Source organism: Dipodomys spectabilis, unplaced genomic scaffold (assembly GCF_019054845.1).
Source record: "Dipodomys spectabilis isolate Male_0828 unplaced genomic scaffold, ASM1905484v1 ptg000414l, whole genome shotgun sequence".
Lineage (NCBI taxonomy): Eukaryota > Metazoa > Chordata > Mammalia > Rodentia > Heteromyidae > Dipodomys > Dipodomys spectabilis.
Genome location: NW_024871091.1, coordinates 2832212 through 2845322, shown reverse-complemented (window position 1 = coordinate 2845322; position 13111 = coordinate 2832212). Strand labels below are relative to the sequence as shown.

At 41.3% G+C, this 13111-nt stretch overlaps 1 protein-coding gene across 1 annotated transcript in view; it reads left to right on the top strand.

Annotated features, from left to right (window-relative positions):
• F9 (coagulation factor IX) overlaps nt 1-12393 on the top strand; it is a 33155-nt gene extending 20762 nt beyond the window's left edge. Inside the window, exons 6-9 of the mRNA XM_042667597.1 lie at nt 2026-2149; nt 2270-2342; nt 11436-11550; nt 11846-12393. Of these exons, the coding sequence (XP_042523531.1) occupies nt 2026-2149; nt 2270-2342; nt 11436-11550; nt 11846-12393 (860 nt within the window). The remainder of the gene's footprint in view (nt 1-2025; nt 2150-2269; nt 2343-11435; nt 11551-11845) is intronic.
• Nucleotides 12394-13111: the final 718 nt, after the last annotated feature.

Sequence of the window (13111 nt, the reverse complement as noted above, 5' to 3'; positions counted from 1 at the left end):
TCCATTCTTGGTGTCAGAATGGTTCTAACAGCAAACTGGTTACGTTCTGCTAGGCTGAATAGCACAATCTATACCACAGGGAGAAAACCCATGTTTTCAAGCCATATGAACTTTGACAGCAGGCTGGTGTATTCACAACATCTCCACAGGTCACCCTCCTCTAAAGAAAAAGCAGTGAAACTTATTCTAAGCTCACTGGTGTCTCACGCCTGTAATCCTACTTACTCAGGAAGCTGAAATCTGAGGATCAGAATTCAAAGCCAGACTTCAAAGGAAGGTCTGTGAGAGTCTGATCTCCAATTAACCAGCAAAAAGCTAAAAGTAGAGCTGTGGCTCAAGTAGTAGAGTGCTAGCCTAGAGCGAAAAGTTCCAGGACAGTGCCCAGACCCTGAGTTCAAGCCCTAGGACCAGCACACACACACACACACACACACACACACACACAAATAAGCTCAGCAGGATCAATTGTTTTTGATAACAAGAGACATTTTGGAAGTAAACTAGACAAAATTATTTTGTATTTCCAAAAGCTGTTATTAAATGGGTGCATTAAAGCATGTACCATTCCTCTGTTAGCAATATACCACAAAAAGGATATTAAAGGAAAGAGCAGAATCCAGGGGAATATATGCTACAAGTGAAATGAAGGCTCCCTCTTTATGCCTGGTTCTTTCATGTACTCTGTTTTAACACTAAACCACCTTGGGAGAGATGTATATAAAAGAGTGAGAACACACAGTGTGTATTTAACTTTAATAAAGCTACCTTCCAGTGTGGACAGGTGGCAGAGTAGCTAAACCCATACAGACTTTTCTATGTCAGAAGAGGAAAAAGACTTGTGAACCATCTTCAACTAAGATGAGTTATGTTTAGGATAGCCTTAGCTTTAGTGGAATAAGCAGGCCAAATCTAAAGAAGCTTTTCGGCCTTTTCAACAATAATCGTCCCTTTCATCTAGCCATTGTTGATTGTGTATATTTGTACAAGAATATTTTGAACTAATTCCCTTCTTTCTCAATGGCATGCTGCCTTCAAGATACCCAAGTATCAGGAAGCAGGTAGTTGCTATAGAAATGTCTTTTCTAAGGAACATGGCTGGTAGAGTACAGTGAGAATCAAAAATGAAGAGCAAAGTGACTTTGTTTGACTATACATTTTTATTCTGGTAGTCTTTGATGTATAAGTAGATGATTTGGGGGGGAAATAAATCAATCAATGAAAAAGGTGGGTAGGTCCTAGATTAATACAGTCATGATAGTCATAATAATAACCTAGTAACTTAATACAACCAGGTAATTGAATCACAATAATCTTTCCTCAATACAAAATAAACTCCAACTTGGAGTCTTAAGGGTGTTGTCATCTACAAAGCAATCTTGTTCAAGACAAGTAGCAGAAGTGTCATTTACCTAATTCTAAGGTAAAAGTTGCTGGACAGTGGTGGCTCATGCCTATAATCCTAGCAACTCTGGAGGCTGAGATCTGAGGATTGTGGCTCCATGCTAGCCTGGAGCAAGGAAGAACAAGGGAAGTCTGTGACACTGTTATCTCTAATTAACCACAAAAAAGAAGCCATAAGTGGAGCTGTGGCTCAATTGGTAGAGCATCAACTTTGAGCAAGGAAAGACAAACAGCCCTGAGTATAACACTCAGTACCACCACCAAATAGAAATAAATAAATAGTAGTGAAAGTTACAAATCACCAGATTTTCATTCAAGAATGGCACTTCAAAGAAAAAACTTTAGTGACAAAAAAACACCATCCAAAAAAAGCTCATCCAACATCTTAACCAATGAATTCTAGAACTCCCAACTCTTTCTAAAAAGATGATGAGTTACAGAGCCAAAGGTTCTTCCCATGAAGATGTTGAAAATGATAATGTAACTAACCTTTTCATTGGATAATATAGTCATTAATTAGATTTTTTTCCTAAGCGATAGGGATTAAGCTTCATTTTCATTTGTAATACATGTTCCATTTGCCAATGACAAATATGAAAATACTATTTTTTCTATTTTTTGTAGTGCCCTTTCCATGTGGAAGAGTTTCTGTTCCATTCACTTCTCAGAAGCTCACTCGTGCTGAAACAATTATTTTCAATATGGACTATGAAAATTCTACTGCAGCTGAAAGATTTTTGAATAACACCACTGAAGTTTCTGTTCCATTCACTTCTCAGAAGCACACTAGTGCTGACACAATTATTTTCAATATGGACTATGAAAATTCTACTGAAGCTGAAAGATTTTTGGATAACAACACTGAAAGCACCCAACCATTTAATGACTTCAGTCGGGTTGTCGGTGGAGCAGATGCCAAACCAGGTCAATTCCCTTGGCAGGTACTCTATACTAACAGTGTGTCAAAACTGGGGCTCCATTGGCAAAAGGATAAAGCAGGTAGGAAAGAGAGGCCAAGATCCTAGAAAGACCTATAGGGGGTAAGATAGATGTTTGGGAACATTTCAGCACTAAACAATATGAGAAAGCCCACAAATGAGTGTCTGTGAAGTAAACCTCCATGATGGGATTGCAAACCCCGCATCCGCTCCAGAGAGGGCTGAAAATGGGGTCTCAGGTCCTGGGGTTCAGGGTACCACTTCAGCATCAGCCATTAGGAATGTGGTTCTCACCCTTTCAGTCTATTCAAAGTGTATTCTTTACTTAATAAGCTTTCCTAGTGCTTATTTTAAAATAAGAAGAAAAGAAAGTCTCTTGGTGCAGAAAATCTGGATTATCTTGAAGGGAATAAAGAAAAGGACTCACCGTTGAGTGCACTCAACAATCTGAGGACCATGGTGCAAAGCCAATTGGGGCAGGGAAGACCAAGAGACTATCATCTCCAACAAACCACCAAAAAATCCCAAAGGGAAATATGCAAGGCGTAGTGTGTTAGCCGTCAGCAAGTCTTAAAGGATGGCACTCAGGTGTTGACTTCAAGCCCCATTAGTATTACAAAAAAAGGGGGGAAGGAAAGAAAGAAGAAGGAAGGAAAGAAGGAGGGAAAGAAGGAGGAAAAGAAGGAGGGAAGGAAGAAAGGAAGGGAGGGAGGAAGGGAGGGAGGGAGGAAGGAAGGAAGGAAGGGAGGAAGGAAGGAAGGAAAGAAGGAAGGAAGGAAGGAAGGAAGGAAGGGAGGGAGGAAGGAAGGGAGGGAGGGAGAAAGGGAGGGAGGAAGGGAAGGAGGAGGGAAGGAGAAGGAGAGAGGGGAGGAGGGAGGGGAGGAGGGAGGGGAAGAGGGAGGGAAGGAGGGAGGGGAGAAGGGAGGGGAGGAGAGAGGGAAGGAAGGAGAGAGGTAAGGAGGGAGGAAAGGAGGTAGGGAGGGAGGCAGAGAGGGAAGCAGGGAAGGAAGAAAGGAAGGAAGGAGGGAGGGAGGAAAGCAGGGAAGGAGGAAAGGAATAAAGGAAGAAAGGAAGGAGGGAAGGAAGGAATGAGGGAGGGAGGGAGGGAAGGAAAAAATAAAAAGAGGGAAAGCACTCGTATGGGAAGAAGGGGCCCATAAAGAGCAAATGTAGTAGCCTGGTTCACTAGCAGTAGAAATGCAGTATCACACTCCACCGCAGGCATACTGCATCAGAATGACTAGGGGATGGGTCTAAAAGTGTTTTTCAACCAAGCCCTCCAGATGATTCTGATGAGCAGTATATTTTGAAAAACACTGGCCCAAAGGAAAGAAAGAAAGAATCTTACAACAGAAAGCAGCATTTAAAGCACCAAAAAAATGGATTCATCCTATCTAGATATGCAGAATTACATGGGCACATGGTACAATAAGGTAACCACTAGACACGTGCCATTCATACTTAAGTATGATGAAATCAAAATCAAAATTTACTTCCTCAGTCATCTCTGCCACATATCTTGTATGTAAGAGCCACATGTGGTTGGTGGCTAGTGTATTACACAGTGCACGTATAAATAGTACAGTTCCATCACCACAGACATTTGTATTGAGCAGCACATAAAATAGTTAATTTAAGCCTCTGTAGTGGCCACAGTGATAATTTGATAGTAATTTGAAGGTTGCTTTAACTCCAAAATCTCTACTAACATGTGAACTTCTGCCACCAGAAATTGATAGCTTTAAAGCCTTTGTGATCATCAGGGTAGTAATAATTGAGCCAAGATTAATTAAATGTTTCCAAGTTTAACCACAGGAATTTTCTGAGACAAACTATGTGTCTGTCCAGGATTCTTCACAATGCAAGCCATTTTCCCATGTAATAGATGAGAGATATTGAACACACACCCAGGAATGGAGGAGAACCACACAGATATTGTCGAGAATAGTACTAAGGGGAGAAGAGATTGCAAACAGGATCTAGGCATTTTCCTTCCTCTTATCTTTGTATTTTGAAAACAATATGTATTTAATCTGATCTTATGCCAGTAAAATACACTAAATGTCCCTTTATATACCCTCTACTTCTACTTAGGTACACCCTGCCAGGACTACTTTTCTTTTTTTTTTTTTTTTGGTCGGTCGTGGGGCTTGAACTCTGGGCCTGGGCGCTGTCCCTCAGCTCTTCAGCTCAAGGCAAGCGCTCTACCACTTGAGCTACAGCGCCACTTCCGGTTTTCTGGTGGTTTATTGGAGATAGGAGTCTCACGGTCTCTCCTGCCCGGGCTGGCTTTGAACCGCGATCCTCAGATCTCAGCCTCCTGAGTAGCTAGGATTACAGGCGTGAGCCACCAGCACCGGGCTAGGACTACTTTTCTTAACCATCATCATCTGTTCCTTCCTTCATCTATCCACATCTTTACTGTTCTTTACCTAATTGGCCTTTTTGCATCATTCTTTCTTTGAACAATATCTCTATGCTGTCATTTTCTCTAACATCTGTGGATCTAATTCCATCTCATTTTACTTGTATTCTCATGTATTTTCATATGTCCAACTTCCACAAATAGGGCGATCATAATAAAAGACCCCACTTGATGACAATTATTCTCCCCCAAGCTAGTGGAATAGACAGCAGAGCTTACGGTGGAGGAGCCATATTATCAGCCAGGAATGTTATTTCCCTTTTTATTCTAAGAATTTTTAATTATAAAATGATTGCACTGTGGGCTTAGCATTGAACAATAAAGACAGTTTAATAAGAATAAATTGGGGAGGTAGTCTCAATTTGGACACATAATCTCTTTCCCACCAATTCCTTTTGGTTTTTACATTAGCATATACTGTTGTCTAAAGAGGTTTCATTGTGATATTTCTATGCATTTGATATACTTAGATTATCCCCCCCATCACTCTTTACTTCTCATTACCCTTTCTATCTCTTCCCTCTTTTAATATTTTTTCCAGTCCTGGGGCTTGAACTGTGAGCCTGGGCACTGTCCTTGAGCCTCTTATGCTGCAGGCTAGCACTTTACCTCTTCAGCCTCAGTACCACTTCTGGTTTCATCTGAATAGTTTATTGGAGGGAAGAGTCTCACAGACTTTTCTGCCCGAGTTGGCTTCAAACCGTGATCCTCAGATCTCAGCTTCCTGAGTAGCTAGGATTACAGCATGAGCCACCTGTGCCTGGACCTTTTAACTTTTGTTATACTGAGATTCATTATGGCATCTTCATATGTATACTATCGGATCATATTCACCTCCAGCCACTCCCTTTAAAGCAGGTGGTAGGCAATATTTTAACAATTCAGATGTTTCCTAAGAGAAATTTTAATATCTCTGGTAGACATTGGATTTTCTTTTTAAGAAAAAGACAGTATTCAATGGTGACTGCAGGTCTGTGAGGATGATATAAATAATATGCATCATTTAACTGCTTTCATGTATTTCTCATTGTGTTCGTACAGTTATTGGGCCTATTATCTTTTCCCTATCAAGCACAGCTAAGAGCACTGGAAAGACTCACATTCACACATCTATTCACAACCTATTTCATCCAGATGAACTGAGATTAGTGACCACAGAAATACACAGCTTTAAGTTCTCCTTGTTTCCAAAGGCAAGGTTCTAAGCAACTCTGTAATAAATTTGAGCAAGGCTCTGCCATACTTTATCAACTCAGAAGTCTCCCCACATTTCTCTCCATCTGCTTAGTCAAGAAGGGTTGCTAGTTTCAAAAACATGGAGACAAATGGCGGATACAAAAGTCAATGTTAGACCAACATAATATAGAAAATTACAGTAAACTGAACCTCTCCCCATTGATGGAAATGCTGGCTTCACTAGACCCTAGCTAGGAATACTAGACTTTAAAAAATAATTTGGCAGTACCAGGGTTTGAATTCAGGGCCCTCCATTTGCTAGGCTAGTGCTCTATCAGTCAAGCCACACATACAGCGCAGAATCATAGTTTTGATTGTAGACCACAACCAACTGTGTGGCCAAGGCCTAATGAGCAAGCAAGCAAAAGCTGGGTTTTCACTTGCCATCCTATTGTCTCTGGCTCTGAAACATGAACTACTCTAGAAATGTCACCTCGAAAAGAGCATTGGAAATGTTCATGCTTCCTAAAAGCCATTCCCTTTTAGCATTGATTCGTTTATCTTGCCAGTTTGTGGCAGTGGGGAATTAAGGGATCAGTCAGGTGAAGAAATCCCACAAAGCAAAACAAGAGTTCACTTCCACCTGGACTAAAGAAAAGTTTGAATGAATTGGGCATGTTTATTTCAGTCTGCTAAAGAACAGCTTTGGGTGAGCTGTCTGAAAAGAGTTGAGGCTCTTGTAAGGGGATGGAGAGGAGGAGGAGAAGGAAATTACTCTTTTCTTGGTGAACTTCACAGGTGAAACTTGGAGCAAGGCCCTCATTAGGAAACCTCTTTCTAACCACTGGCTCTGTTACTAGGACGGGTCGCTTTGGGAAGAATCGTTGATGGAGCAAATACTTGGGGAATTGTTCACTGAAATTGCTGTTCTGTCCGGGGGGGGTGGGGGGGAGCCACGGAGGGGACAGATTTGTGCAGGGCTAGAAAGAGCAGGAAGCTGATTCAGCTCGGAAACCTTGCATGGTCCTGCCCATTTCTTACCTTATTTTAAGGCTTTTGGCCTCCACTGGCTGGGCCGGAAGCAAAGGCCAAAGCAGGCTCGCGGGCGGGCTGGCAACTGTCGCTGCCCTGAAGCTCCCTCCGTTTCTGGAGCAAGACAAAGACACCAGCCAATCAGGAGAAAGATTCCCTTCAGTTTCCTTCCCCAAGTCTAGAGGTGAGCTCAGAGCTCTTTGTGCTCCCAGAAAAAGGAAACAGGGGCACAGAAGGGACTCTTCAGGAGAAGAGACAGCTAAGTGCACTACACAGGAACCGACAGGAGATTTTCTTAGCTATTTAGAAGAGCGAAGAATGGGAGTCTTGAATTTCCTTTGAACACTGGGGAAATCGTCTTGCCTCTAGGATGAGATTGCTTTCGTCAAGGGCTTGACAAAGGGAGAGGTTTGCTGGAGCAGCATAGGGTTTCACCTGTGTAAAGCTTTAATTGGGTCTTTGACGATTCTGAGCATGCTCAAACTGGCCCTAAGAAATGCTCTCACCTTTTCTGCATTTGGTTAAGATCTGTCAAGCTCTATCTGTGACGGCCTTGATCTTTTTATTTTCTGTTCTGCCATGGTCTTCAGTTCTCTATGAGTCATATGTATTCCACATTTACTAATCTGAAGATTATTCTAGTAGATTGATAAAAAAAAAAAAAGAATACAATAGAAGAAATATGACTGCACTGTCCTTACTGTTATATCATGAGCATTTATCAATGCTTAGCCATTTTAACCCAGAGAACATATCTAGAAAAACAATCTGTCCATTCCTTATTATATCCTTGGCCTACATATTCAACATAGCTTAACATTTCCCTCCGTCTGGGCTTCCCTCAGCTTTGGCCTGAAGCGAGCCTTGAAGTTACCTGAGCCTTTGCGCTGTGTAGCTAGCTATGCAGATCCAACCCTTTCCATTTGATGAGAACGCAGTGGTGTCAGACAGCATGCAAACTTACCATATGCATGAATCAGAGCTTTCATTTTGTTAGTGGAAGAGATGTTATATGAAGGTCTTAATAGTACAGAAGTTTCATCACTTGGAAAACAAAAGACAACCCTCTATTATTCATAGCTCTGATGATAAAATTTCAATTAGGAGAAATTTAAAAAAAAACATGATATATGTAATCTCACCCAGATCTGCAAAGCTAGCTTTCATGGAACATTGAGATTATCCTCGAAAATTGTCTAATGAACTATATTTATTTCAGTGACCACTCTATTTTGATGGTTATAGTTAACCATTAAAACCAAGGTGAGCCATATGCTGGTGGCTCACGCCAATAATCCTAGCTAATCAGTAGGCTGAATTCTGAAGTGCACAGTTCAAAGCCAGCCAGAGCAGGAAAGTTCGTGAGACTCTTACCTTCAATTAAGCACCAGAAAACCAGAAGTGGCACTGTACCTCAAAGTGGTTGAGCACTAGCCTTGAGCAGAAGAGGACAGGGACAGCACTTGAGCCCATTAAAGCACATCTTTGGGCATAAGAAGCTAGCTGAACTCATGGACAAATGGTTTGACAGGAGAAATGGTTGTGCGGGAGAAAGAAAACTCAGTAAAGGGGGTTAATGGGAAGCTAAGGTAGGCAGGGAAGGGGAATAAGGGAAAACTAGGCTGGGTTGAAGGTTGGAAAGAGAACAGGACAGTAGTTGTTCCTCTGGGGTGGGATTGTAATCAAGAGCATGAATGGAGACTGTGAATGTAGATGCATGTAGGTGGTATGATATATGTAAATGTCTGTATCAGAAAGAGGGAAAACAGTTTCCCATTAGGCTATGGCAACCATGAAAATATTAGGCAGATCAGAACTCAGATGCTCTGAGCACATGCTGTCCCCTCTTTCCCATCAGGCTCTGAAGTAATGTCTTACAAGATCTTGTCCTTGGCCAAACACACAGCTCATCCTCCAAATAGCTAATACTTAGATGGCTGTGATCCTGAAACGGCCAAGCACACATTGTAAGATCATGCCATTTATACTCTCTTTAAATGCAAATATAGCTTAGGCCTTTTCTCTTGGCCAAAGATGTTTGCTAAAATTTCTAACACCAATCAGGGAGTGACCAAGAATGTTCTTCCAGATTAAAAGAACAACAGACATATTTCTCAGTGATCTACTGGAAAGCAGTAGAAGCTGAGGGCAGCAAGTCTTTGGCAGGAGTTAGACAAATGATATCCTAGTCTCCAAGCCCAGGGGCTGTCTTGTCTAAGTATCCTCCTAAGCTGAGAGATGTGCAATACCACCCCTCCAAAAAAATAGTGGTTAAAGAAGCAATAACATGACATCATTGCCTGCAAATTCCACTTGCTTGAACAGATGCATAAAGCTGGAAACATGAAGACCAACCTAGAACCATGTTGCTCAAATGTGCTTGGTGACAAAAAAAAAAAAATCACTTAAGATCATCAGAGTCGGCCATAATGTCATAGAACCAACTGCACATGCACAGGGCACTGTACTTAAGAAGAATCCCACATCAGGGGTTCAAAGTTTTGCATTTGTATTCTGTAACCAAAGTCTGAGGATTACGTGAAAGGGACCTGGAACCTAAGGTTACTGCAGTCCTATCTTTCACTGTCTCCCAGGATAGCTTGTTCACCTTCCCTGCCCCATCCCTGATGGCTTAGTGAGACCTGCTTGTCTTCCCCAATACCTGTTCAACAACCACTTCAACCCTATCCATGGGGCCTGTGCTAACTCTTCCCATGGTGGTGTCTACCCATTCACCACTGCTGCATTTTACAAGGATCCCAGCTAGTTTATTGGACATGGTCCATAGACCATCCATATACTGGATGTTCAACAGCATAAATACTGAAGTCAGACAAACGATATTGTACTGTATCTTGACCACTAAATCACCTTAGGGGATGATGTGGCATGTCCAAACCTTGGCTTGCTCAGATGTGAATAGGTAAACTACTATTATTCCATAAAAATAGTATCATTATTATCTCATCACTTATGTATCCAAGACATCATAATACTTGGCCCCAAATAAATACCTGACTGTTCAAAACATTAGGAACAATGTTAAATCTCGGTGGTAGACACACTGGTGTGTATTATACTTTTGTTTATGTGAGACTTTTGTGTGGCTTTAAAACTTGAAAAAAAAAAAACCTGCTCGATTAAGAAGGAAAGGAGGTCAGAGGTCTGTGGTTAGTAGCCCCACAAGCCACTTTCCAAATGGAAAGCTTTTACTTAAGTCTAGGGCATAGTTAGTGAATAGTAATTTGATTTCAGGACCAGGAGACCTTTCCAAAGAACATGCCCTAAGAACCATCTCTGCCCCACCCTTGAAGGTTTTAATTCCCTCTTTCCCTTGTTTATAAATACATAGGACTACTTGTGTCTCAAGAGCCTCAGTTCACAAAGAACCAGTGGGTTCCTGCAAAGGATTTACTGAATGCTCAGTGCGCCCTCTAGTGTTCACACTTCTCAGCTTTTTTTTTTTTTTTTCTGAAAATGTAGCTCAAGCCCTTGCTTATATTGTAAATAAAATTTTCTAAATCTACCTTGACAACAAGGTGGTAAGAGTACTCATTGTCCCCTGTGATTGTGCAATGAATATATAAATAAAAGAATGAGTTAGTCTTTTAGTAATAGGGTCTATGCTCAATGCAGTACTCAAACACCTTTGTCCACATTGCCCAAAAATCAAGCACAGCTAAGTAGACCTTCTATGGCATAGGCAACTTATATTACAAGCCAAGAGGAATGAATATGGCTAGGAAAGAGTGGAGGGAGTATGCGAATTCTGCTCCTCACAGCCTGGATGGCTAGAAGCACGGCTCTGTGGAAGTTTTAGACCTTGTTTCATGATATTACACTTTAGAAGGGTTTTACAAGACTCGGGGATGAGAGGCGGGGCTGGGGAGGGGGGTAATTCATTTTCCATTTCAAGTGAACTATGTCAAAGAGATTTCCTCATGCAGAGACAGAAGACCCAATCATAACTCTTCATCTTGAGGAGCGGCATCAGCACATTTTCTAAAATACCGTGTCCCCAAGAGGCAAGTTGTGCCACTAGAGTGTGTCTCTGTGTCACACCCCAGAAAGGAACTCAAGGACTGCAAATCCCCAAAAGAAATCACTCCTCAGATTAGTCTCAGCTTCAATTCACCAGCCCCACTCCTGTCTTATGTGTTCAGTTCTTGTAGATAATTACAGAAAGGCCATTTGAGTTTGTGCTCTAGAAACACTCATTGATGTATAAAGCTAAGGAAATTGTGAAGCTAAGTCTGCACCTTGGCCACCAGGTGTTATGCTTGTTCACAGAGGTAACTCCCATAATTCTTCCTCCTTCCCAGCAATCTATGTTACAAATCTTTTCAGGACTCTTCCAGCACCTAGAAACCAACTTGTGATCTCCTCCTATAAATAACACATGGATTTGTTTTGTTTGGGATTAAATCCATTACGCAATACATTTTTTACTTTTATTTCTGCAGGTTCTTTTGAATGGTAAAATTGCAGCATTCTGTGGAGGTTCCATCATTAATGAGAAATGGGTCGTGACTGCAGCCCACTGTATTGAACCTGGGGATAAAATTGAGGTTGTTGCAGGTAAACGAACACTTCATACTAAGGTCCAATATGTTTGTGGTTGAGTAACTGGGGCTAGAGACAGAGAAGCCATAATTTCAAAACCTCCATCATTCCATTCTGGGAGCCCTAGAGTCCTTTTTGTGAGTCATCTTTATGGAATGTAACTATTTATTGATGCATTAACTTCCCCACAAATCATCTAAGATGCAGATCAGTAAGTTGTGCCTGTCAGTTTTTAGTAATGCTGAGTAGACTTGTGTAAAACCTGTTCATATGAAAGACTGTGACTGAAGATGACATTTATTTTCAACAGGTGAATATAACATTGATAAGAAAGAAGATACAGAGCAAAGGCGGAATGTGATTCAGGTCGTTACTCACCAGAACTACAATGCAACTATTAATAAATACAGCCATGATATTGCCCTGCTAGAACTGGACAAACCCTTAACATTAAACAGCTATGTGACACCTATTTGCATTGCCAACAGAGAATACACAAACACATTCCTCAAATTTGGATCTAGCTACGTGAGTGGCTGGGGAAGGATCTTCAACAGAGGGAGACCAGCTTCCATTCTTCAGTACCTGAGAGTCCCATTTGTTGATCGAGCCACATGCCTTCGGTCCACAACATTTACTATCGATAAAAACATGTTCTGTGCTGGCTACCATGATGGAGGTAAAGATTCATGTCAAGGAGATAGTGGAGGACCCCACGTTAGTGAGGTGGAAGGAACCAGTTTCTTAACTGGAATTATTAGCTGGGGTGAAGAGTGTGCAATGAAAGGCAAATATGGAATCTACACCAAGGTATCCCGGTATGTCAACTGGATTAAGGAAAAGACAAAGCTCACTTAATGAAAAACGCATTTCCAACCTGGATGAAAAATGCATTTCCAACCTGGATTCATTCAGATGGAAAGTGCACCAGCTCTTTTCCCAATGAATCATATGTCCAACTCATATTAGCTTAAAATGCAGGCATTCTATAATCTCTCCACCTGGGAGAATTGCTAAAATTTATATGGTACTAGAGTAAGTAGATTCAAAATATAATTACTACAAAAATATAATCCCAGTGAATACCTCGATAGTCTTGCAAATAGAAGTATCAATAAATATATTTTCAAATTTCTTCAAGTATTTCATGTTAAATAATTCACAGAATGGCATCCCAAACACTACATACAACAAAACACTCAAAAGATATGTGTCTAAAGCCAGGTGCTGGTGACTCACTTCTGTAAGCCTAGCAACTCAGGAGGCTGAGATCTGAGGATTGTGGTTCAAATTCAGCCCAGGCAGTAAAAGTCTGTAAGACTCATCTCCAATTAAGCACCAAAGGAGCTGGAAGTGGAGCTGTGGGTCAAATTGAGTAGAGTGCTAGCCTTAAGCACAAAAGCTCAAAGACAGTGCTCAGGCCCTGAGTTCAAGTCCTAGGACCAGCACCAGGAAAAAAAAAACTAGTGCAACACAAAAGGGAGATTTTACAATCTGTTATCACTCAATTTGGTATGAGGTGACCTGTGCTGCAACCCAAGGTAACAATCATCTAGAACCTACTAGAATAACTGGG